General features: G+C 39.8%; 1 protein-coding gene across 4 annotated transcripts; it reads right to left on the reverse strand.

Annotated features, from left to right (window-relative positions):
- Nucleotides 1-1980: 1980 nt before the first annotated feature.
- On the reverse strand, nt 1981-24834 carry ASB9 (ankyrin repeat and SOCS box containing 9). Of its 4 annotated transcripts, none has more exons than XM_038419383.2 (7): nt 24325-24834; nt 16908-16987; nt 16053-16160; nt 13273-13423; nt 11341-11475; nt 10308-10499; nt 1981-5323 (listed from the first exon to the last, which is right to left on the reverse strand). In XM_038419383.2, the coding sequence occupies exons 1-7, from the start codon at nt 24416-24418 to the stop codon at nt 5199-5201; spliced, it is 885 nt and encodes a 294-aa protein (XP_038275311.1). In that variant the 5' UTR covers nt 24419-24834; the 3' UTR covers nt 1981-5198. The 4 variants fall into 4 exon arrangements, with proteins under 4 accessions (XP_038275311.1, XP_043360084.1, XP_038275325.1 ...); XM_043504149.1 differs by having other exon boundaries at nt 10367-10499; nt 24325-24727; XM_038419397.2 differs by having other exon boundaries at nt 1981-3613; nt 24325-24723.
- Nucleotides 24835-25645: the final 811 nt, after the last annotated feature.

The raw sequence follows: 25645 nt of genomic DNA on the forward strand, positions 1-25645 counted from the left end.
CCTCCACTCTGTCTCAGGCCCCTTTATGTGTCTCTGGTTCTACAGAGGGACCCATACAAGCTGACCTAACCAGACAGCTGAGGAGTCTCATGTGTGTAGAACCATTTGCTGCCTCAGAACCACTCCCTTCCTATCTCTAGCCCAGGAGTGGAAGCTGGGGGAAAGTGGTGTCCAGAGTGCTGTCTGCTGGAAGTGCATGGTTATCGAAATGGCTTCTTAGAGACATTGGTATGTAGGCACAAATTAGAGCAGTTATGAAGTGCCTCTAAGTTATATCAGAGGCCAAATTGGGCCACATCTGTAAAAATTCACCGGAAATGTCAACAGATTTATCTTTTCCATGAGGCAGAGGTCCTTGCTCTGATCTTTGCTATTTCACCTCTTTATCATCTTCTGAGTCGTAGGATTTGAGGGATAGTGGTACAATTTGGGGCTATCAGACTCACACCACTACAAAATGAATGATCTCAAGCATCCCAAGGCCTGAGAAAAAGTCTTATCTGTCAACATGCTGACTAATCTCTAGTGGATGAGTTAAAAGTAGAGCTGATTGGAAAATTTTCCAGTGGAATGTGGTTCCATTGGGAAATGCTGTATAGTCAAAATGAAAATTTCAACAGGAATGTGTTGATTTGGATGAAATTTCATTTTGAAAATAAAAGGAACAGTTTTTCAGAATGGAATGTTTTGATTTTTCACCTTTTTGTTTTGAAGTTTAAATTTATGTTTTGAATCAAAACTGGAACACATTTCAGTTTTTATCAAAACAAAAAGTGTTCCCATTAACCCAGACTGATATGTGTGTGCGTGTGCATGTGTGTGTGTGAAAATTTTCTGTTGCATGGGGAAAAAATTTTATTCTGATTTGGAAGAAAATCAAATTTCAAAATCTCAAATTTTTTCATGGAAATTTTTCATGAAATTCCAGTTCCCACACGGCTCTGGTTAAATTGTTCAACTATTTCAAATACTGGTATAGCTGTTTAGGTCCCAGGATATCAGAGAGAAAAGGTGGGTGAGGTAATATCTTTTGTCTACCCAACATCTGTTGGTGAGAGAGACAAGCTTCGACCAACACAGTGCTCAGACCTGAAGAAGAGCTCTGTGTTGCTCAAAAGCTTGTCTCTCACACCAACAGAAGTTGATCCAATAAAAGATATGACCTCACCCACCTTGTCTCTCTAACTATTTAAAGAAATCTGGGAATTTATGTGCCTCTAACATTGCTTAGGGATACAATTAGCCAGGGAGCAAAAATACGTTTTTTACATGCACTGGAACCTCAAAGTTAATGAGCGGGAGGCCTATGACCTTTTTGAGGGAGTCTTAAAAGAAACAGATATGATCCCTCGAATCCTGTAGAAAGAACTGGAGAAAGGGGTTGGGAAGGAATTAAAAAGTTAATTGGCCTGATTCATTACTGTGAGTAGGATGGCATAACACTAATAATAATGTACAGTAGTGAATCAGGCTCAGGAAGTATCTGGAGAGAGTAAAGTGAATCTGCATAAGGAGAAGGTTTGCAAGTAATTTATACTCGTTTTACAATTATCAGTTTAAATGAAGGTAAAGCCAATGTGAGTCAGAAAATATGGACTGTTCTTGTAAGGGAAAAGCTTTCACACCAATTATGTACACAAGAGAAGGGCCACAAGGAAGATAGGTATTTAGAAATCCGGTCACCCTTTCTACCATACTCAGAAGAGGAGGTTCCCCAGGAGGCAAGCCAAAATGTTTAGCCAATTCTTTGAATATTAATCTGATCCTGAACAAGTCCTGTGCAATGCAGTATGTTAACATTTCATTGTAAGTTTGTTGTAATAAACAGTTAAAATAAATGATAAAATACAATAAAACAATAAAAAGTTTGTTTGTTTTTAAAAGGAGGGGGAGGAGGTTTCAGAGACAGCACATTGTCTATTTGTTTCCAGCAAGAACTGTTAAGTAAGGAAGAGTTTATCTATTTTAAAAGACTGAGACAATAATTTGTGTATTTATTTAATGTAAATGGCGTAGGAACAACTGAAATTTTCAAGAGAGACCCAGCTCCCATGCGGGTTCAGGGGACAAACAGCTGCTTCAGCTCTTATCACAGCATTCTTCAGACATTTTAAAGGGAAAGTACTGTGGTTACAAGAGCCCCAGACTCAGACAGGATTCCACCTTATGATGAGAGTCTGTATACTATTAATAACGTTGTTAGCTCCCTGTTACAAGCCAGAGTATTAGACCTCAACCTAGGACTCCAGAATATTAAAATATAATGCAAAATTGGTACGCTAATTAAAAAATGAAAACCAAACTTGGAATATACACAATATATTTTGAGCAAACATCATGTACAATAGTGGTTGAATAGTCTAGTTAAAAATTGCTGAAATAGAATCCTTTAACAAAACGACAGCCTAGAATCTACAAAAATATATTCATGACAGTCTTTCAAACACTGAGTGGCATTTGACATGATTTCAAGTTTGGAAATATCTTACCTTATAGTTTCAAAGATATCTGTGCATAAAACTGAAATCCATCAGTTTCAATCATGAATGATTTAAAAATAAATATATTGAGATGATGGAAAATGAGCATAGAGAATTCATCCTAGTTATACAAGATAAAAAGATTCAGGTAAACAGAGCCAAGTTATTAAATCTTCAAAAGGTAAACAAATCTCAAAAACCAGCCCTCACCACCTGATATGATTAAGCATCTCAGGATATTAGCTTAGCCCTACAAACACACTGATTGAGGTCACAAAATCAGAAGTTTAAAAGTAACTGGCAAAACTGTTGAGACAAAATTACTTACTGTTTCTGATCCTAAAATTTGGAGAGCTGAATATTTAGTTTTCAAATGTGGGTATTTAGGGCATGATCCAATGCTCATTAAAATCAATGGAAGTAGTCTTGTTGACTTAATAGTCCTGGGATCAAGCCTTTAAGCAGGGTATCTATAGCCCACATCTGTATGCCAGGTAGGGATGTAAATGCTCATTTTACATACCAAAGGACCAAATATGAGCATACAATTGGAAATCTGGACATCCTATTAAAGTTCCCATGTTTGTCCACTGTGTAAACCATACAGGTGTATTGGAAAAGTTTTTAAAAAGATGCTCTATTTGAAAAGCTGTGTGTTTGAAAAGCTGTGTGTCCTTTTACATGCTAAGTACTGTGTATTTCCTCCTGCAGAAGTTAATGATATCACCAGCACTGAATGCAAACCATTTTCATACACTCTGCATGTTAATAATGCAGTCAGCTTCTGCATGGGAAACACAATCCTAGTGAGGTCTTGGCAATTGGAAAAGGAGAAAATTATTTTTGAAAGTGTTATTTACTGAATTGCAGCATTCGGATCTACATGTGTATTCTTTTGAGATGGACAGTATGTCGATATCCCAAAGTATATGCACCTGGTATATTAATGCTTAAGCACTATATAAAAGCACCATGATTCAGAATTAGAGATGAGACTGAGCTAGAATGTTTGTACTCAGATCCTGATCCAGACTTTCCCAAATTCAGAGTGTGCAGTTCTGGGGTTTTGCTTCAAATCCATCTCTATTCAGACTCAAACGTTCTTTGAACAGAGAGTCAATGCAGAGAGCTACCTGCAGAGAGAGAGAGAATAGCTAAAATGCACTATAATCATTCTTTCCACCCAAAAAAGTATACTCAGACCTCAAAGAACTTGTAGAATATTTGTGAATAAATCTAAAATTGAGTCTTGTTGCATGAAATCCGGCTCCACTAATGTCAACAAGAGTTTTGCCATTTACTTCAGTGGAGACAGAATTTAAACCTTTGTGTTTGGTTGACCAACATCCAAATTAAAGTAGGGGGAAAAAAATGGGGGAGGCGCAGATTCACTATTGTTCTAATTTTATTTTTAGTTTCGAAAGACTGGAAAGAACTAGAGTTTTCAAAGTATTTATATGGGATGGACTTTTCTAACTATTTATATGTTTTCATTATTTACTATATTATTCTACAATAAAGATAATTGTTTCTATTGTCTCTCATGTGGGAAATGTTAAGAAAGAGGTAGAATGTTTTCCAAGAAAGATTTTTATTTCACCCTTCAAATGAACTCTTTGGTAACTTTTTCTGGAGGAAAAAAAATGAAGCTGTCCTTTTTGATGAACTGCTGATAAATCCTTAGGAAATTTCACTTTTCATTCAAACCATAAAGCGGAAGAACACTTCCTCCCTGCCAACATGTGTCCTTGAAAAATGTATCCTTAAGGGAGAAATTATACTGAGATAGGAGGCCATTAAGTCTCAAAACACATCAGTGAATAAGTGTTTTTAATGGCTGATCAAAAATAATTTTCCTACTATTTCCCAACTGCAGGAAGCTACCCTCAACAATGATCTCTATGCTGTAATGACAATAATGTAAACCCCTAACAGTTTCAGATGCCTGTCTGAATAGATTATTGTTGGCTGGTGCTCATCTATATGCACTGTTGGGTATTCTGAAAACACAGAATATTCTTTGAGAACTAGTTAATATTTTCATGTTTAAAACATGAAGGGCAGAAATAACCTAGCTCAATAAAATAATTGACATTCACTGTCTTTTCTTTACTTTTCTTTCAATTCTAGGAAGAAATTTTCAGCAAATTCTTTGATCATCTTTCAAAGAGTTGAATTGTCTGCTCCAAATGATTAACCAGTTTTCCCACGCCAGATCTCCCTACTTGCTTTTCAGGGTTGGAATTGGCTCCATTTCCTTACACATAAAAGGCAACAAGACTGTGGAACATCTTCTATGGCCAACATGGGCATCCTAGGTGGTTGCTGCTTAAAGCAAGACTTCAGCCATCCTTCTTATTTATTAAATCTGAGATGATGTTTGTACTGCAGTATGGCCAACCCCAAGCATTCAAAAATCAGGCCTTAAAGAATCATGAGATTTTCTTTACAAAAATGATAAATTTCGTCCTCATGTTACTTGCTTTCTGGTTTCTGAGCTGGGTCACATTATCAAGCTTTTCTCCACAGCCATGAGGGCTAGAAAATTACTTCTTTTTTAATGAAAATTGAGATTCTCATCTAAGCACATGACTCCACCAGCTGGAGCTTTCAAAGAAACATCAAATACCACAAGACTCACACTAAAATTGCAAGAGTTGGCAACACTATGGCAAACCTCGCCTTATTTTTACTGGTATGGTTTTGAATACAAAATGTTTAAATGTGGAGAAGAAAATGTTTCAGCTCATCCGGGAGCAGAAGTCCAGTTATTTTATGATGTTGTTTGTGTCCGAAGCACTTCCTAATGCACAGGCGGCACAACTGCATCAAGGACAGGGGCCCTGGAGAAAGATGCCACAAGACAAGTTATAACATGTGATTTTATTGACCCAAGATCAGTTGTCACAGAACTGAAACTGTAGATATGTAACTAGGCCAACTTTTGTGTAGTACAGGCTAGACCACCTTTACTTAAGGGCAACATTCCCAAGTTCTCAGCTCCCGCAGGCTCCTAAAAGCTCAACTCACTAGAAATTCTTTACCAAATAATTTTAGTCATAAGGTGTTTGGAGCAGGTAGTTAGTTTTTTAAGGGAGATCAGAGGTGGTGTTAGCCCACTGGGGGCCCTACGCTGGAATATTTTGGGGGGGGGGGCCCACACACAACACATATTAAAAAAGCAAACAGGAGGCCCCATGAGCGGCTCAGGACCTCAAGCAATTGCTTAGTCTGCTTATGCCTAGCACTGGCTCTGAGAAAGATTGTAATTTATAAATAGATTTTGTAGCTGAATACTGAAAACAGCACACAGGGACCGATTCCCCATTGCTATGCTCCTGGTGCAGTCATTTACTCTAGCGCAAAAACAGGCGCTAAACACTATCAAATGAGAAATCTCCTCTCACTTACTCGAGTAGAAGCAATTTATCCCCACATTGCCCAGGTGTAAATGACCATACAAGAGGCAAGGCAGTGGTAAGTCAAGCCCACAAGGTAAATACGATGAAGTGAGCTACAGCTCACGAAAGCTTATGCTCAGATAAATGTGTTAGTCTCTAAGGTGCCATAAGGACTCCTGTTCTTTTTGCGGATACAGGCTAACACGGCTGCTACTCTGAAAGGTAAATGTGTTGTCTTAGAACCAAACACAGTCATTCTTAATCCCTTATACATACATACATACCTTATACAGGTATAATTAGTAGCTGTATTATTTTCCTACAAGCTATAACACAAAATGTCTTTCTGTTGCTTGAAAATAAGAGATGATTAATGCTTTCTTCAAAATCCTTTCCCTTGAGTGAGATTCAAGTTTGCGGCCCACTGGTTTCTGCAGAAGTATTCATAACGCTATAACTGTGATAAACACATAGCAAAAGACGCAATATATAATCCCTTATTTAAACCTTCAAGATTAAATAGTCTCATGCTGTTTATGCAAGCCCTAGTAAAGAATCTATCTCTTTTGTTTAAATGTAACAGAATAATATGCTTAATGAGGGCTTACCCTTCTTGTTAAGAGGTAGTTACTATGACGTATTTAAATACAGAGCAGTTGGATCATATAACATGTCATTTGTACAGCTATCTCATCATACACACCAGTTACAGCAACAGAATGGTTACTGTCAGAGTAGATAAGGAGAGCCGACAAGCAGGATGCACTAATGGGGGAAGGCAGGATTGGGGTGGGTTTAAGCAGTGTAAGAGGAGATGAGCTTTATGAGGCATTTTAGAAAGCAAGAGGGAATAAGTGAAATGGGATCAGGGAGGCAGAGATGATGATATCAGCTAAAAGTCGGTCCCAGTTAAGATTTTTTAAAAGAAGCTACAAGATAAAGGCATTTGTGGTCACCAGAGAAGCTGTGTTGGTAGTAGCTGTGAGTAAGGGAGTGGAAGGTACTGATGGAAGCAGCTAGTACTGCTTTTGGGTAACAGCTTGAAAAAGGTTTCAGAGTAGCAGCCATGTTAGTCTGTATTCGCAAAAAGAAAAGGAGTACTTGTGGCACTTTAGAGAGTAACAAATTTATTTGAGCATAAGCTTTCGTGAGCTACAGCTCACTTCACTGGATGCATCCGATGAAGTGAGCTGTAGCTCACGAAAGCTTATGCTCAAATAAATTTGTTCGTCACTAAGGTGCCACAAGTACTCCTTTTCTTTTAGCTTGAAAAAGTTTGAAATGAGACATAAATTAATGAACCTGGTAAATACACAGGGCTTCATTCGCCACTGCTTTGCATCTTATGCTGCCATTTGCACCTGTGCACAAGACTGTTCCAAGTCAGAACAGTAGCATTTTACACCCACGTTACACAAGTTTAAAAGACTATGTATGGTGCAAGGAAGTGGTGAATCCAGGTCTGCTCTGACTGAAACTGGCAGAACTGCAATTAGACAAACAAGGTGGGTGGGGTAATATCTTTTATTGGACCATCTTCTGTTGGTGACAGAAACAAGAATTTTTCAGGTCTAGGAAATGTACTCAGAGCATCACAGATAGTATAGCATAAGTAGTTAGCACATATTTTAAGGGACCATTCAAGATAGAGTGGCCCATTAAAACCCCTTCAGCCATAGGACAAAAAGAGGGAGTTAGTGAGTTACAGGTTGCTGTAATAAGCCATAAATCCAGTGTCTCTGTTCAGTCCATGATTTTTAGTGTTAGAAAAGTTATGAATTTAAACTCCCAGACTCATCTTTTGAAATTGCTAATTGACATCAATGGGAACAGGAGTGACTATTGCAATATTACATCATGCATTCCATTTTGTCCATTTTATTTTGCTCTGCCATAAGTAAATGCCTCTTTGAGAACTTCTTAAAAGTTTAAAAACACTCTCATAAAAGCAGAAATGTTTCACTGAAAAAGAGAAAAGTTAAAAAAAATCAATTTCACTCTCCTGAAAAATAACCAAAAAATGTCAAGTAATTCTTTTATTCAAGATAATTCAAGGCAGTGCTTTTTATTTTTAATTTAGTTAGTTATCCGGAACACACGCACAACTATCTGTATCATTCAGACAGAAAACATATGCAGTGAAACATTAGACTGGGGCAACAACATTCTGTAATTGTTCATATGGGTGACTGTAGGCTGGTACTTCGGCCAATAGTCTACTGAAGCAAAAACCCCTAGATGCTACCATTTCCTGCACATTTGTAGGTAGAGCCTTCCAAGCATTTACCAGATGGAGGAAAAGAAAACAGAATGGAAACCAATTCTGATTAGTAAGTGAGTCTACTGGAATAATGGCAGCTGCACAGGATTGTGAGAAATACTATAGCTCACCTGCTGCCTGTACCAGAGATCACCATACTCATAGAATGAATCTGAATGAAACCAAAAGGAAGTAACACTACAGGAAGGGAATCTGAACGTTAAACAAGAGGCTGTATATTTTCACATCTGTTTTCAATTGCTTCAGACCAGACAATTCAGAAACCAGCTTCTAGCAAACCTGGAACTTACTCAGAAAAAGGAATTTTGAAGAATATTTGCAAAACACTACTCAGTAGCAAAATGTTCTCCGTAATTTTATAAGTACAGGCTTCAATTACTGTAAAAGCAGAAATTCCCTTAGAAACTTTAATTATTGTCCAGCCCTCTCAACTAAGTCCTTCCAATGTTACATGTGGTTTTGTGGCTTCTCCCTGGGCATGCATGACATATTCTTTTATCTCAGATGAACACATGTGATGCGAGTCAGAAGTCTAATAGAAAGAGGATTTGAGTTCTGTAACATACAGCACGATGTGTTGAAAGACCAAATATCTGTGCCATGCAACACCATGTGATTGTTTTCATAATATTACTGACTAAACACACTGGGCCTGATTTATCACTGTATTATTCCAGTTTTACACTGGTGTAACTCTACTGATCTCAATAGAGTCACATTGGCATAAAAAGTGGTGGATTATACCAGCAGTATCTTGTTTAACATAATGATACTAACTGCTGTTTACTGCCTCCATAGGAAATTAGAATCGTAGAATCTCAGGGTTGGAAGGGACATCAGGAAGTCATCTGGTCCAACCCCCTGCTAGGACCAATCCCCAACTAAATCATCCCAGCTAGCGCTTTGTCAAGGCTGACCTTAAAAACTTCAAAGGAAGCAGATTCCATCACCTCCTTAGGTAACGCACTCCAGTGCTTCACCACCCTCCTAATGAAAAAGTTTTTCCTAATATCCAACCTAAACCTCCCCCTACTTGTATGTATAAGCAATGCCCCTACTTATACATCCCAAAATGCCATTGGCCTTCTTGGCAACAAGGGCACACTGTTGACTCATATCCAGCTTCTCGTCCACTGTAACCCCTAGGTCCTTTTCTGCAGAACTGCTGCCTAGCCATTCGGTTCCTAGTTTGTAGCAGTGCAAGGGATTCTTCAGTCCTAAGTGCAGGACTTTGCACTTGTCCTTGTTGAACCTCATCAGATTTCTTTTGGCGCAATCCTCTAATTTGTCTAGGGCCCTCTGTATCCTATTAATTTTCAGACTCATTTTGCTACTTCTTAAGGTTTTGACTCACAAATATAAAGCAAAAGGCAAGGAATTAGATCATGGTTACAGTCCATTTACCATTTTTATACTGCATGAATTAAAAGCTTCCCAGCTGTACTTTAACACAGATTTTCCTGGCATTTGCTGGACTTGTACCACAAAAATTACATTATTTAAACTCAGTGGGTACATTTCTACTCTCTGGTAATCGGGCTCAACTCTCACTGGATGATTTGAGGTTACTTTCTATGCTTTGCAAATTTGTTAACATGCTCCAAGGAGAATCACTAGCTTAACGCAACCCAGGAATGACCCAGAACCCACTAAAGTAAAAGAAAAGTTTCCAATTGACTTCAGTGGATTTAGGGCCAGTCGCAAGAACACTGATAGTCAAAAAGAGGAAAGTTCCCAGCTGATTAAGTTCTTCTGCTTAATACGTCTCCTAAGCTCATTTCTGTGACACATTACAATCTTCAAGTCTGTTCACTGATGCCCTGGACTCTCAGGAAAAGCTCTGGGGGCCATAGGTGCATGGGATCCAAATAATACTCTACAGCATTTGTAGTGACTGGAAATTCCTTTTTGCTGAGGCTGGAATCTCCATAATTTTTTAAAAAAATAATAATTAATAATATTTCATAAATTAATACTCTGATGCTAATGAAAATTGTGTCCAAATAGCTGAGGGGAGAACTGAGCCCAGTTATTTTCAGTTTTGCTCCATGATATAGAACATGAAGTGCAGCATAGTAAATAATGTGCCCTTTTTTCAGTCACCTATGGTTTATGATTTTGAATAAAACAAATATTAAAGGACACCTTCTTTCTGCACAAATATTTGTGTTGAAGTGCTGCTTGGTGGAACCAGCTCCACTGGCCTTTTGCCTTCTGCATTCTTAGCTCGCACATCAGCTCCAAAGTCAATGAGCAAGTGCACCAGGTCAGCGCTGGAATTTCGGGCAGCCACATGGAGAGGAGAATCCAGATCTTTGCCACCATTTGCACTTGCTCCTGAAAATAAGGTAGAACCAAGAATATGATCCCATTAGTTTAAAAAAAAAAAGTCATAGCCGGAACATCCCATTTCCTTTGCTACCTCCTAGGTCTCTGACCAACCTGCAGCAATGGAGGTTCCCACCAGAGATGAATTTTCATAGATTATGGCTTTAAACCACTGCCTGTGTTGGGATGGGATGATGGGGGTCTGTTAATCAATGAAAGCTCCCTGAGATACTCTGCCTCAGGCTGTGCCTCTGCTCTGGGGGGCCACAAACAGCGGTGGTACCTGCTGTACCCTCTTACGGGCCACAGACCAGTCACCTGGATGCTGTGGAGTAGGGAAGGGACATAGCTCCACTCTCAGTCCCCACATCCCCTTTCCCACCACCTGTGGAGTTGCTAGCACTGCGGGTGGTGCTCTGGTCTTCCAGTGTTTGCATGATGCGATTGCACAGTTCAGTAGGGTACTTAGGCATGTGCCTAACTTTACACATAGAAGGAGTCCCATTGACCTGAGCGGGACCATTCGTGCTACAAGTGAGGCACATACTTAAGCATCTTGCTGAATGGATGACCATGTTTGTGTCCAGCCCTTGCACTGGTGTACAAAGGATCCAAGAATGCAGGGCTCAGTGCAGTCTGGCCCCCTGCATGAGGTGCATGTAGTTTCAATGGAAGTTGTGTGGCTATATCCCTTCTAGTCAACTTAAAATTCCGAACGTGATACCCAGAGCTACCTACACGATTCAAATGTTTCAGAATTCCAGTGTGTGAGCACCCCTAAGCTGGAATATCAAGAGTATCAAGAGATGTTACAGAAAATAAAAGAACATCATTTTACTTTTTTTTTTACCTGATTCAAGTAACTTCTTGGCACAGGCTACCTGCTCATTCTCACAAGCCACATAAAGCGGAGTACCCAGATGTTTGATGTTGAGGTCGATACTTACTCCATTAGATGTGAGGGATTCAACACATTCAATATGTCCTTTGAAAGGATAAAGGAAGGTCAAATAATAAAAATAAGGGGTTTCTGAACAATCCTCATTTTGTGGCCCAGATAACTCTCCCCCCAGCCCAGTGTAGATCAGTAAAGCTCCATTGATTTGGCAAGAGATTTTAGATTTCCATTTTTTCCTCTCCCTGGACCCCAAGATTTTGCTACATGCAAAATGCTTTTGTCTACCCATCCCATAATGAATCATTTTGGTGGGATGGAGGAGAGAAGCAGCAGGTGACACAGCTCACAGACAACAATGGTCTCAAAGGTGCTCATCCAGTCATTTCTGCCATTTTTGATTTCCTGTCTGTAATGGCCCCTTCTTCCCCAGTCTCTTTTCAAGAGATTGGAATCCTCGTTTTCTCTCTCTCTCTCTAGTCTGGTCAAGGGAACAATAGCCATTAGGAATATTACCATGTAAGGGGGGAAAGTTTACATTACACACATGACCAAATTATGCCATGACATCTTCAAAGGAATGCATTTTATTTGTTGGGTAATGTCTTTACTGAAAAACAGGAACAGCTAAGCCAAATCATGGAAGGTCCTTGCAAGGCAGCCCAGTTGCTTCCTAGGTTCTTGTATCTCATTTATTAGCTGAAATATTTTGCTTTTTATGGGGGTCTCATTTTACTATGCCTATTGCTAGCTAATGTGAGATCACTGTCCATTCTCAATACTTAATGGAAAGTAGTAGCTGGCATTTGTTCACCATCAAAGCACTAAAGCAGTCTTCTTATCCATAAGACTAGAACAGTAGTAGAAATACAAGTCCTTGCTTCATGAAGTGCTTACAAGGGAATGGAAGTGTCTGTGAAAATTTGTATTGATTTCCAGTGCTTTCAGAAAATTCACAGTAATTCTCTCTTCACAGAATTCTCCTTATGGTGGACAAGTCTGTTAATTTAGGAGGTGAGGAGTTCAAGTTCAACCTGTTAAAAATGTTTTGTTAAGCTGTGGTAGATGGAGGCCAGAGCAACACTCCTGGTGGGATACTTTCCCCTCCAATGAACAGCGCCATATGGGAGACCATGGAGAGATAAGTACCAGATAAGGAAACACCTGCACCCTTCCCTCCACCCAAATGACAGTAGTTAAGCTGTGGGAGGCCCAAAGGCAATGTTTGGGTTAGATCAGTGGTTCTCAACTCTGGTACACTGCTTGTTCAGGGGAAGTCCCTGGTGCACCAGGCCGGTTTGTTTATCTGCCGCGTCCGCAGGTTCAGCCAATCACAGCTCCCACTGGCCGCAATTCACCACTCCAGGCCAATGGGGGCTGCAGGAAGGGCGGCCAGCACGTCCCTCGCCCCACGTCGCTTTCTGCAGCCCCCACTGGCCTGGAGCGGCGAACCGTGGGAGCTGCAATCAGCCGAACCTGCAGACATGGCAGTTAAACAAACCGGCCCAGCCCGCCAGGGGCTTTCCCTGAACAAGCAGTGGACCAAAATTGAGAACCACTGGGTTAAAGGATCCCTCGCAGCAGTGCAAGCTGGTATGAGGGCTTGCGAGCCAGATTGTGTGGTGGACAAAGTTAAGAGAGGTCACCTCATATACTCAGGACCTCAGGAGCTGATTAGGGACTCCAGGAGCAGGTGTCACGGATGAAGACAGAAAGGTAGAAACTGTGATATCAGCACTGAGAACAAGTATCATGGTTCTATCAATGATATATTTGAATTTTACATGAATTCAATATACCGACCGGTCTTTCCTTTCTCTCACTAGCTTCAGCTGCAAGGTGCTGGTAAAAGGAAAAGTAATTCCGACTCTTGACTGAGTAACCTACCTCTCTTAGCAGCTTCATGGATAGGGGAAGCCAGGTCACATGGTGCATGTGGGCTGGCTCCATGCTGTAATAATAGATTCAAACAAGCCACGTTGCCACTGACACAGGCATTGAACAAAGGAGTGTGCCAGTCAATAGTAACTCCATTCACCTGAAGGAAAAACAACAGGCAAGTAGTTTCCTTAAAAACAGTAATGATCCGGGAATATTTTAACTAGGGCTGGATGAGTATTTTCATCAAAACTGTTTTTTCAATGCAATATTGAGAGTATTCAATTAATTTTTTTTTTTGCAAAATATGTCTACTTTCTGTTGAAAATATCAACTTTTCATTGGAAAAAACACACTTTTTTCCCCAAACCTGAAAACTATTTGAGTCAGAAATACTACCATGGTGCTCCTGGGAGTTGTCTGGGATCATCATGCCCCCATTGCCCTGTATGGGCCAGATTCTCCAGCTGGACCACATCTCCCATGATGCACCATGGTAGGGGCTTCCATGATGTACCATGGTGGCTTAGCAAGAAAGGAGACCATGGTGCATCATGGGAAATGTAGTCCGACCAGGGAGCCCAGCCCATCGAGGAGAAGGTGGGCATGAGGCACCTGACCTAGAACTCCCAGGAGGTAGATATTGTGGTGACGTTTGTGAATAAACATTTTTGGTTTTCCAACAAAAATATTCAGTTTTAAATTTTTCACCGAAAAGTCAATACTTTCTGTTGGGGAAAAAAAAACAAACAGAAATGCCATGAGACTTGCACTCATCACCACTCTGGACACTTTGCTTGTACATTGTCTCCATTCCTCTCCATTTTTTATGTGCTTCTTGCTTTTTTTTAGGCACTGATCCTGCATATTTACACCTGTACTGCATTTATGCATGTGATCTGTCCTGCTAACATCAGTGGGACTAATCACATGTATAAAGTTAAGCATGCACATACGTTTTTGCAGGATTATAAACTCTTTGGGATAGGACTGTCTCTTCCTATATGTTTGGTAAGTGCCTAGAACCAAGACTAAACTCAAGGAGCTCAATCTATTTAGCTTAACCAAGAGGTAAGGGGTAACTTGATTACCATCTATAAATACCTACATGAGTAACAAATATTTGATAATGGGTTTGTCAGCCTACCAGAGAAAGGTATAACACAAGCCACTGGCTGGAAGTTGAAGCTAGACAAATTCAGACTGGATATAAAGTGTACATTTTTAACCATGAGGGTTATTAATACGACCCTACCAAATTCACAGTCCATTTTGGTCAATTTCACGAGCATAGGATTTTAAAAATCATAAATTTCATTATTTCAGCTATTTAAATCTGAAAATTTATGATGTTCTAATTGTAGGGGTCCTGACCCAAAAAGGAGTTGTGGGGGGTTGTAAGGTTATGGGAGGGGGGGTTGCGGTACTACTACCCTTACTTCTGTGCTGTTGCTGGTGGCGATGCTGCCTTCAGAACTGGACAGCTGGAGAGCGTTGCCTGCTGGCCGGGAGCCCAGCTCTGAAGGCAGAACCACCACCAGCAACAGCACAGAAGTAAGGTGGCATAGAATGGTATTGCCACCCTTACTTCAGTGCTGCTGCTGGTGGGGCACTGCCTTCAGAGCTGGGCACCCAACAACCAACCACCGCTCTCCAGCCACCAGACCCTGCTCTCCAGCCACCCAGCTCTGAAGGAAGCGCAGAAGTAAGGGTGGCAATACTATGAGCCCCCTAAAATAACCTTGAGACCGCCCTGCAACTCCCTTTTGGATCAGAACCCCGAATTAGAGAAACACTGGTCTCCCCCATGAAATCTGTATTGTATAAGGTAAAAGCACAGACAAGACCAGATTTCACAATGGAAGACCAGATTTCACAGTCCATAACATGTTTTTCATGACCGTGAATTTGGTAGGGCCCTTGTAATTAACTACTGGGACAATTTATCCAGGGTTATGGTGGATTCTCCATCACTAGCAATTTTTAAATCAACATTGGATGTTTTTTCTTAAAAGATACGCTCTAGGAATTTGTTTAGGGAAGTTCTGTCACCTGTGTTACACCAGACTAGATGATCACAATGGTCCCTTCTGACCTTAGAATCTATGAATATATGAAACCAAAATATAAATAATAATAATGGCAGGGGCTGCTTAAATCTGTACTTTTTTGTTGCTTTATTAAAAAGTGTCTTTTATGTAAAAAGTGGCAATATGCTTAGAGTTAAGCTAGGCACAGTGTACATGCACAGTATAAAATTTTATATTTAATATTTTATCAAAACATATTTTATTATAAATTAAATCTCACTGTGCTTTTTGGAATGGCTATTCAATATATTGATTCAGTCAAAATAATTACATAAAAAAATCTAAAAGACCCAGGATCTTAGTTATACTTACACTCCTCCAAAAGTGTAAAGGGGTCTTAAAATGTAAATGACATTTACACCCACATCATGTTCCTTTACACCACCGGAGTAGTGTAAATGGGCTTTAATTTATATTAGAATTTGGTCCAGAAAACTCTAGCAGGGTTCATTCTTTTCACACAGCTTATAATATCAGGAGCTTGAAATAGACGTTTTTAAAAATACAACTGGTCTTTTTATTGTTTAACTCATTATGGTACATTCCTTCACATCACACAATTCCTCCTACATAACATACTGTAGACATCTCAACATGCAATCCTATGGTTTTCTTCTCATCATTCATTAAACCAGTTATTACCCTGCAGGGAAAACTGAGTTTCAATGATATGCTTCTAAATATCTGTGTTATACTTACCTGAGCCCCGTGTTTTAACAGCACACTAGCACAAGCAGGATGGCCCCCTAAGCAGGCTTCATGGAGAGGAGACACATGATCTGCTGTAATGAGGTTAACACTGCTCCCCTTGTAAAATAACAGAAATTATTATTGGAGGCAATAACAGTAATGCTTACCACTTATATAGTGCTTTACATATTTTAAATTTCCTTGAATGATCTTGGCTCCCAGCCGTTTACATCACCCACTGTGCCATGTGACCTTTTCCGTCAAGATTTAAAATTGTGACTTCTCAAATAAAAGTGACCTTTTGGTTTTTGCAAATATCTTATTTGCAATTTTGTCAAGAAATTCTGGAATTTTATCAAGTTGTTTTCCAGAAACCTCTGTGATTTCAGGAGCGAGTTTTGATGGAAAAGCAAACCTTGCATTACAAATATTTTATTTAGCTCTACCACAAATCCTTCAACTATGGCAGAGTCTCATGAGATCTGCAAAATCAAACACAGGGCATTTCCCCAATAACTGCTCTTCTCCAACTAGTGTCTCAACAGGAGAGAAGGATATAGCTCAGTTAGGCCCTAATCCTGCAAACACTAACACACGTGCTTAACTTGAAGTATATGAGTAGTTCCAGGGACTTCAATGGGAATACTTGTGCAAGAGTTAAGCACATGCATAATTGCTTGCAGAATCCAGGCTTCATTTATATGGCTTTGCATCGATAATAAGTTAGCTATCATAAAACCATCCGTCACAAGTGGAGTTACTGTACTAATCTCAGATACCTTACAATATAAAATACAGCCTGCATTCAACAATGGGACCAATGACCAAAGCAGCAGAATGTTCATCTCCTCAGGAAAACGATACCTGATTGATAAGTTTCTTCAGAGCAAGCAAATGCCCGTGGATAGAGGCATCATGTAAGGGAGACCAGTCTGAAACAAAATCTGCAGAAAGAGAAGAGAACGGTCAAGAATTTCATGGACTATTTCATTGCCTGACTTTATCTAAACTGGGTGACTGCTGGAAATTCAGTAAGTCTGCTTCCTTCTAATGCGATTCTTAAGTATTATCTGATTTCCACTTGTTTAATACATTGCTTGAGATGCTGCTCTATTCAGCAGTAGCAATGGTTCTGGTCAAGGTGTTTCATTACCTGAGCTGCCAGCCTTAAGTCATTTGGAGGGAGTAAAAAGCAAGATACATTTTATGAGAATGCAAATAGTGTTTTAAACAAGCACTAAGCAACTAAGTTCCCATTGGAGGACAAAAGAGTAATTTACACAGCACAGTCTTATTCTTATTTAGCCTGCAACTAGCTCTGAATTGTTTAAAATACCTTTGGGGTTTTTTCAAGCTCAGAATATTTTACTAATTCTAAAAGGAAGATATTTTGAAAAGGTTGCAGCTGCTAAATTATTTACTAATAACCAGAGATGGGCTGAAACTAACAACAGTTGATCATGATTGGTGCCGGAATACCCAGGGGTAATTGTGTTACCCATTGACTTTGTACCTCAAGTTTTGGTGGTCAGTATTCTTGTAATCACAGTAGGAATTAAGAATCTGCTGTGTGCTCTGTGTGGTTAGATGTTTGGCTGCGTGTGTGTGTTCTTCCTGTGTGCCGGCCCAGCTCTGCGCAGACAGCTGGCACAGCTGACCTTGAGCGAACTGCCCAATGACCACAAGATCCGTTAAGACACAAAGGCACGAGGACAGGTTTATTGTTGACAGTGCACGGTAATAGCACCTGGCAGACTCTATGGCAGTGGTGGGCAACCTGCAGGCCGTGGGCCGCATGCGGCCTGTCAGGGTAATCGGCTGGCGGGCTGCTAGACAGTTTGTTTACATTTGCACGGCCGCCCGCAGTCCCAGTGGCCGCGGTTCGCTGTTCCTGGCCAATGGGAGCTGCAGGAAGCAGCGGCCATTGGCCGGGAATGGCGAACCACGGCCAGTGGGAGTTGCGGGTGGCCATGCAAATGTAAACAAACTGTCTGGTGGCTCGCCAGCACTTACCCTGATGGGCTGCATGTGGTCCGCAGCCCGCAAGTTGCCCACCACTGCTCTATGGGGATACTAAGGGCTTGTCCACACTGGCAACGCTAAAGCACTGCCATGGCAGCACTTTAACGTGTCTTGTGTGGTCGCGGTGCAGCACTGGGACACTGTTTACACTGGGGCTTTACAACGCTGCAACTTGCTGCAGGGGGGGGGTGTTTTTTCACATCCCCGAGCGAGAAAGTTGCAGCGCTGTTAATTGCCGTAGACGAGCCCAAAGACATGTATGCCCGTGACAATGGACACAACTCAGTGAATGGTGGGATTTCCATTCCCCGCGCTGCTGAACAAAAAAACTCCCTCCAAAATACTTCTTTATATCCTAATAGAAACAAGTTATGTACTACCTTTGACATAGCTATTACCCCCTGATGTGGCTAGTGATTACTAGAGCTGTTGATTAATCGCAGTTAACTCATGCGATTAACTCAAAAAAATTAACTGCGATTAAAAAAATTTATCGTGATTAATTGCTATGTTAAACAATAGAATACCAACTAAAATGTATTAAATATTTTTTGATGTTTTTCTTCATTTTCAAATATTGATTTCTATTACAACACAGAATGCAAAGTGTACAGTGCTCACTTTATATTATTATTTTTATTACAAAAATTTGCACTGTAAAATGATAAAAGAAATAGTATTTTTCAATTCACCTCATCCAATACTGTAGTGCAATCTCTTTATCGTGCAAGTATAACTTACAAATGTAGATTTTTTTTGTTACATAACTGCACTCAAAAACAAAACAATGTAAAACTTTAGAGCCTGCAAGTCTACTCAGTCCTACTTCTTGCTCAGCCAATTGCTAAGACAAACAAGTTTGTTTACATTTACTGATAGACAGAGATACTGCTGACTGCTTCTTATTTACAATGTCATGTGCCAGATTTGCTAAACTTTCATATGCCCCTTCATGTTTCAGCCACCATTCCAGAGGACATGCTTCCATGCTGATGATGATTGTTAAAAAAATAATGCGTTAATTAAATTTGGGACTGAACTCCTTGGGGGAGAATTGTATGTCTCCTGTTCTGTTTTACCTGCATGCTGCCATATATTTCATGTTATACCAGGCTCAGATGATGACACAGCAAATGTTCATTTTAAGAACACTTTCACAGCAGATTTGACAAAATGAAAAGAAGGTACCAATGTGAAATTTCTAAGGCTAGATACAGCACTTGACCCAAGGTTCAAGAATCTGAAGTGCCTTCCAATATCCGAGATTGACGAGGTGTGGAGAATGCTTGCAGATGTCTTAAAAGAGCGACATTCCAATGTGGAAACTACAGAACCCGAATGACCAAAAAAGAAAATCAACCTTCGGCTGGTGGCATCTGACTCAGATGATGAAAATGAACATGCGTCGGTCCGAAGGGTTTTTTTGTACATAATTCTACATTTGTAAGTTCAACTTTCATTATAAAGAAATTGCACTACAGGATTTGTATTAGGTGAATTGAAATATACTATTTCTTTTGTTTTTTGAAATGCAAATATTTGTAATCAAAAATAAATATAAAGTGAGCACTGTACACTTTGTATTCTGTGTTGTAATTGAAATCAATATTTGAAAATGTAGAAAACATCCAAAAATATTTAAATAAATAGTACTCTATTATTGTTTAACAGTGCGATTAATCACGATTAATTTTTTAATTGCTTGACAGCCCTAGTTATTACCCATCACTTTATACATCTTGGTTCAATCAAAACATCTCTATTACATACTGTTATCCTAACCTTATCTTTTAAAAGGAATCAGTGCGTTGCACTCCTCCAGATTCCCTTGCATGATTTCAGGCCTAAAGCAAAACACTGAAATGGAAACAACTTTTAGCAACAATCCAGGAACCAGCACACCATAGCAGTAGTGGGTGTGAGGAGTGAAATTTCATCCAAGGACATGAGGAGATATCCCTACTACTATGAGAACGTCTCTGAGATCATCCATGTCCACATAAACAAACACATCTTTGGGTTTTAAGATCTTGTCTGAAAGGCCTGCATACAGTAAAATAGATGGAAGTCAGTTTAACTACCTTTAAAAGCTGAAGTCCTATGTCAAGCTAGGATTTGAACTACTGGTTCCAGGGAGTCTAGGTATTTAAAATTTGATACTAGACATGTGACAGTCTGCAAATGCACTGACATTTGTAAGGTTTTGATGGAAAAATATACTCAGAAATTTGTCAGCATGAATGGCTGTGATAGGATCTGTAGGAGTCTTTTATACTGGGGAAATTGTTACGGTTACAATTTGATACAGGAATTGGCAAGTTATTTTTTTTAAAGAGAGAAAGATTTATTTGGGATTTGTCAGGCAAAAGAGCAATTGGATATATTTCATAAGACTTGCCAACCATCCCTGGACTTGGTAGATCCACACAAATACGTGAAAGAATACTCACATTTATGCTTATGGATTGTTATATTTAATTTCCCTGGTTGCTGAATCTATTAATTTATTTATTTAACATTAATTCTCTTAGCATTAGGCACCTCTACAAATACTGAAACAACAGCAAAAGGATCAATATCCTTAACACAAAAGACTTTGTGGCATGAGCCATCTGACCACACTATTCAATCAGTATCGCATATGTGAAATAAAACATTTAACCATGAAAAGTCCCCAAAAGTAATCAAATAAGCTACCAAAAATCCTTTACCCTTTCGAGAGAATAACAGAGATCTTAAGCAAGCACATAAGGTCAACAAATCTTAGCTCTGGTGGACCAAGAGAGGAAACAAATACATTTGAGAGTCCTGGGCCCGACACAGAAAATGCCTTGCTTGCAGCCACTACCTTTTAAGCCATGAACTGCTAGTTAGATACCTCCATTGACTTAGGTAGCTAGGACCAAAGCTGCCGGATTACTCCTCTTTTATTTTCAATGATAACAACTGAAAGATATTACGTCGGCACAAGACAAAGACAAGTGATGGCAATTTTGGACATATACTAGTGTAATGTCTCTGATTTATAAAGTTCTGTAGCAGGTAAATCATGAATGGTAATATTTTAGGGACGGTGGTATCGGGATATCCTAGATTAATTTGGCTTTTGTTCTGTCCGAAACAATGAGTTATTAAAGGAACAAAAATGAGGCACATTTCACATTTTCCCAGACTTGAAGCCTCTGGGCAGTTTACCAAATGGCAAATCAAAAAGGTAACAGTCGCACACATCTGATAACAATAGTCCAATCTGTGAGGCTTATTATATTATTCAAACAAAGTAAATTGAAAGGAATTTGGCATGAATAGTCCAAGCTCTGCAACTCTCTTGGGATAACAATTCAACAATACTTGTTTTAAAGGGGTTGTCATCCTGGGGCTAAGAGAAAGGATGGAGCAATTTCAATGGAACTCTGATTGTTATCCCAAAGTGAACAGCTCAAAGCAGGTTTGAGGCCAGAGTGAAATATCTTTACTGGTACCTGGTACAGCATGTTGGCAGACAAGTCTAAACTAACTGCTGAAGATGGAATAAAGCCCTTACAATAGGGGTTCTTATCGCAGACAGACAAACAGGTGGGCCAGTGTATTTTTTCCAGCGGTGAACACTTCTTTATCTCCTGTTATGTTTCTGAAAAAGGCATGCTGAAATCAGCTCAGTAGAGGAGAGAAAGACTGGAATGCAGACAAAGATCATGAATTCAAAAGGGCAAAAAGATTCACTCCTCTGTAACGATTACTTAGATCTGTGGAATCTAGAGGAGTCAATAGGCCAAATGGGAGGAATGACATGCCCTCAATGCACCCTTCCTGGTGGTAGTCAGTGCAGAATGCCGACATTTGTGCAGTAAGTCTTTCTGAATAACCCATTTTGTGGTACTTCTAGAGAAAATTATATTCTTTTTTTTAATTTGGTAATTTAGTAGCGTCTCACTTCTTTTCACAAGCAGGTCGGCAAAGTTCCATTGACTTCACTGAAACTACAGCACCATACACCAGCAAAAGATCTGTCCCCGTATGGATAGTGCCACAGTGGGCCCAAGCCATGCTACATTGATGGATGAAGGGTAATATGCTATTCATAATTCTATGGATTTTGCTTTAAAAGCAATGTCTGTAGAATATTGTTTATTAAATCACATTTATCCATGAACAATATATGGTGGTTTTCTAGGCTGGAATGTGGGATCATCTAAAGAATAAGGAAATAGTCAAGTTGTCAGAGTAATGGGGACAGCTGTCTCTGCTCATTTGCAGTAGATGTCATGGAAATGGTTTTTATTTGTTGGGTGTATGGATAATATAGTCCCACATTTTTCCTATGTGGGGTCAATGATTGTCAGGCATGCTGTTCTGAGCATCCACATGAGAAAACCTGAATCAGCAGTAAGGAACAACTAAAAACTGAAGAGCAGAAATACTACTAGTATCAGCTCAGGTACTGGTGTTTTTCTAGTGAAACATTTTGGGATGAGGATGTCACTAATCTAAGAGCTTAAACCCCAAACTTCTCCTACTCTTCTGGGTCAGTTTTAACCGTACAGTATAGTCTCTTCAAGCTCTCTTGGCAACATCGCATATTCATTCCTCGTAGGATTACCGTTTGTATTGTATTCAGTCTCTTCAAAAACCTTCAAACTTTCCCATTTTGAAACCAATGCCATCACAAAGTCTGCATGAGCTTCAGCAGAGATATGTTTACAGATCATTTCCAAATTTTGGATTGAGAAACAATTTTTCTGAGTTAGACTCTGATCTTTTATTGTTACCTACACCTTATGTCCCAAGCTTATCCTGACAGAAGTATAATGCAAATACACATATTACAGACAGATGTGTGAACTACATGGCTATTGTATACATTCACAAGGGATTCAGGTGACAACAGAGTAACCACAAGAGTGAAAGTGCATAGTTATGCCATCACGATCTGGAGCTGTGTGCGTAGTCAATGTGTTCGCAATTTCCTTGTGTTGCATACTAGTGCATTTAGGCTGGGGCAGTGGTTCCCAATATGAGGTTCCCCGGACCGTTGGGGGTCTGCCGTGGGTTATGCAGGTGTTCATCCCTTAAGCCTGGGCCACACTGACTTTCAATGGGAGCTGGGTGTCTAATTTCTTAGGCCTCATTGAAAATTCCTGTCTAAATATTATTTTGAATCCTTAAATTAGTGCCATTACCCTTTGCTTCATCGTATGATTATTTATTATTTATATTACCATAGGGCTTGTGAGCCCTAGTCTTGGATCAGGCTCCCATTGTGCTAGGCTCTATACAAACACAGACTTTCCTCCTTCATTCTAGATGCTGGAAACCTGTCATCCATTTAGGAAGAATCCATCTCAAATCCAGACTCATTTGGGACTTTATTGTTATCACTATTCCGCCACCCCAGCAAAAAACAAAATCAACCTAGACAGCAGTACAGACACCTTGATCACTTCTGCGCTGCAGCTGGCCTTGTAGTTCTCATAATCTAACTGCATCATTTTTTTTTGGTTTATAAAAAAATGGAAGATTTCCAGAGCTCTCATGAAAGAAAGAGGAATACTACAATGTTACTGCATGTTATCTTCATTTTTCCTCCCCCAGCACACTAGCCATGAACTGAAAGCGTAGCCTCCCCGAAAGCCAAGTGAAACACCGCTGACCAAGCTATATGTGAAAAGAGATTGCTTGTATTTCAAACACTTTGGGCCAGACTGCGAGCCTCTTACTCAGAGTGGTGAACAGAATGGGACAACTTGTGTGAGTAACTACTCATCAGTGACAGAAAGGGGTTCACAGCCTGGCCTTTTGAGAATAATCCACAAATATCTGTAATGCCACTAGCAAAGATTCTTTAGTCTATCTTTAAAAACAAAAGAGGAACTTTTTTCGCTGAGCTAACACTGAGTGTTCAGCTGGCAATAATGCAAACCAAACATGCCCACGTTGCAACTTCTTTTTCAATTATGTCCAGCTCAGACTGTAATGCTTATTTTACTTTGCTCAGATTCCTAATATTGTGAAGTGCTTAAAAAATAAAGTTTGGTTTTGCTGTCAGAAAGCACTAATAGTGCATAATAAATAGTGCATAATAAACACCATTTAAAATGCAATAACATGTACACGGATGTCTGCCTACAAACTGCATGTAAACAAGCCTTCTGGGAGAATACAGTTCTGGAGCTCTGCATATATACCATCCAGGGCCCTTCCATCACTACCAGAAGAATATCTGGAAGATTGTTTGGATAGATATAGTTATATTACTTACCACTCATCAGTGGGTTTGATAGAGAAGTTGCATGTGACTGTCCTTCCACTCCCTGGTATTTACTGGCATTTCCCTTTGCTCCTGAACCATCCATTCCACAATAGGCAGTCAAATTTCTGTTATTTCACTTCACAGTTGGTCTTGAGAGTTCAAATTCCATCCTCCCTGATAAAAATCCTAGTTACGCAAGTAATCTATTAGGCAGACTCCGTGTGTGCAAGTCAAGCAGACTTCGCAGCAGACTGGAACTTGGTGCCGGCAGCAGGTTCAGAGTAACTCGAGTACCTGTGAGCAGATTTAACAAAACACCTCCTCATTCACTTGGTGTGCAGCCAGAGATCAGACAGACCATACTGTACAAAGCGAGGGATGTGGCTGATGTCATATCCTTTCAAAAGCCACACCCAATCAGCAAGGCTGCCTTCTGTTTTTATCAGGAAGGAACTTCTTAGTTTGACAAAAAAACAAGACAGAGCCAGCTCAACTAGTTGTGGAAACTCTGCCTTTAGGGATCTGAAAAGGCAACTCAGAGAGATAACCGTGCTCAAAGCTTTGCCTTCAAGAGGAGGATCAAATTAAGTTGTTTTGAGACAACACCTTTTCCTATATCTACTCTGCCTCCAGTATTCAAAAACTGACATCTAAAAAGCTCATGACTGCATGCAAAAAATGGTGTACTGAATTCCTTTTACACAGCAGCAGTCACCACATACCATAATATTATTGAAACCACATGTTCACAGAGCTGTGCTTTCCACTGGAACTACTTTATTGTCTCCATGGCATGAAAAGCACAGCATTATGCAGGCTTATTTCCCTCCATCCATTTCAATCAACTTCACTGAGTCGTCACAGTTTCCCCAATACTATATATAAAATCTGCTTTTTCCCCTGAAACAAAACTAATTAATCTACAGGCAAGTCAACAGGATCAGATTTTCAAACAGGCTTCATCCTCATCTCTATTGGTGTGGGTGCAACTTTGCTATGTGCAGGTCATTTCAACATGCATATTTTTGTGCACATAAATTAAATAATTTACAAGTACAAAACCCATTTGCTCTTAGTGCATATATACATTAGCACGTGTGCACAGGTAAGGATGCAAGAACTGCATTTGCAAGTGATTGCCTGTACAAAGTTGCATGCACGTACACACAAGTTACATTCTTTAAATGTGGCCACAAATCTGCCCAGCAACTGAGTAATTTGACTTCATTTTATTTCTATTTATAGTACATAAAAAGGCACCTGTGCTAGCTTCTAGGTACCTTTGACTGCAAATACATTCATATTAAGTATATAACTGCACAGTTAACCT

This window comes from Dermochelys coriacea, chromosome 1, assembly GCF_009764565.3.
Source record: "Dermochelys coriacea isolate rDerCor1 chromosome 1, rDerCor1.pri.v4, whole genome shotgun sequence".
NCBI classification, from domain to species: Eukaryota; Metazoa; Chordata; order Testudines; family Dermochelyidae; genus Dermochelys; species Dermochelys coriacea.

Bases quoted from the DNA above. Each gene is read 5' to 3' on its own strand.
- ASB9 (XM_038419383.2), bottom strand. From the start codon at position 24,418: ATGGATGGTTCAGGAGCAAAGGGAAATGCCAGTAAATACCAGGGAGTG. The intron at 16,161-16,907 runs GTATCGTTTTCC...TTATTTTACAAG, and splicing joins TGAAGAAACTTATCAATCAG to GGGAGCAGTGTTAACCTCAT. The intron at 13,424-16,052 runs GTAAGTATAACA...TTTTTCCTTCAG, and splicing joins TGTTAAAACACGGGGCTCAG to GTGAATGGAGTTACTATTGA.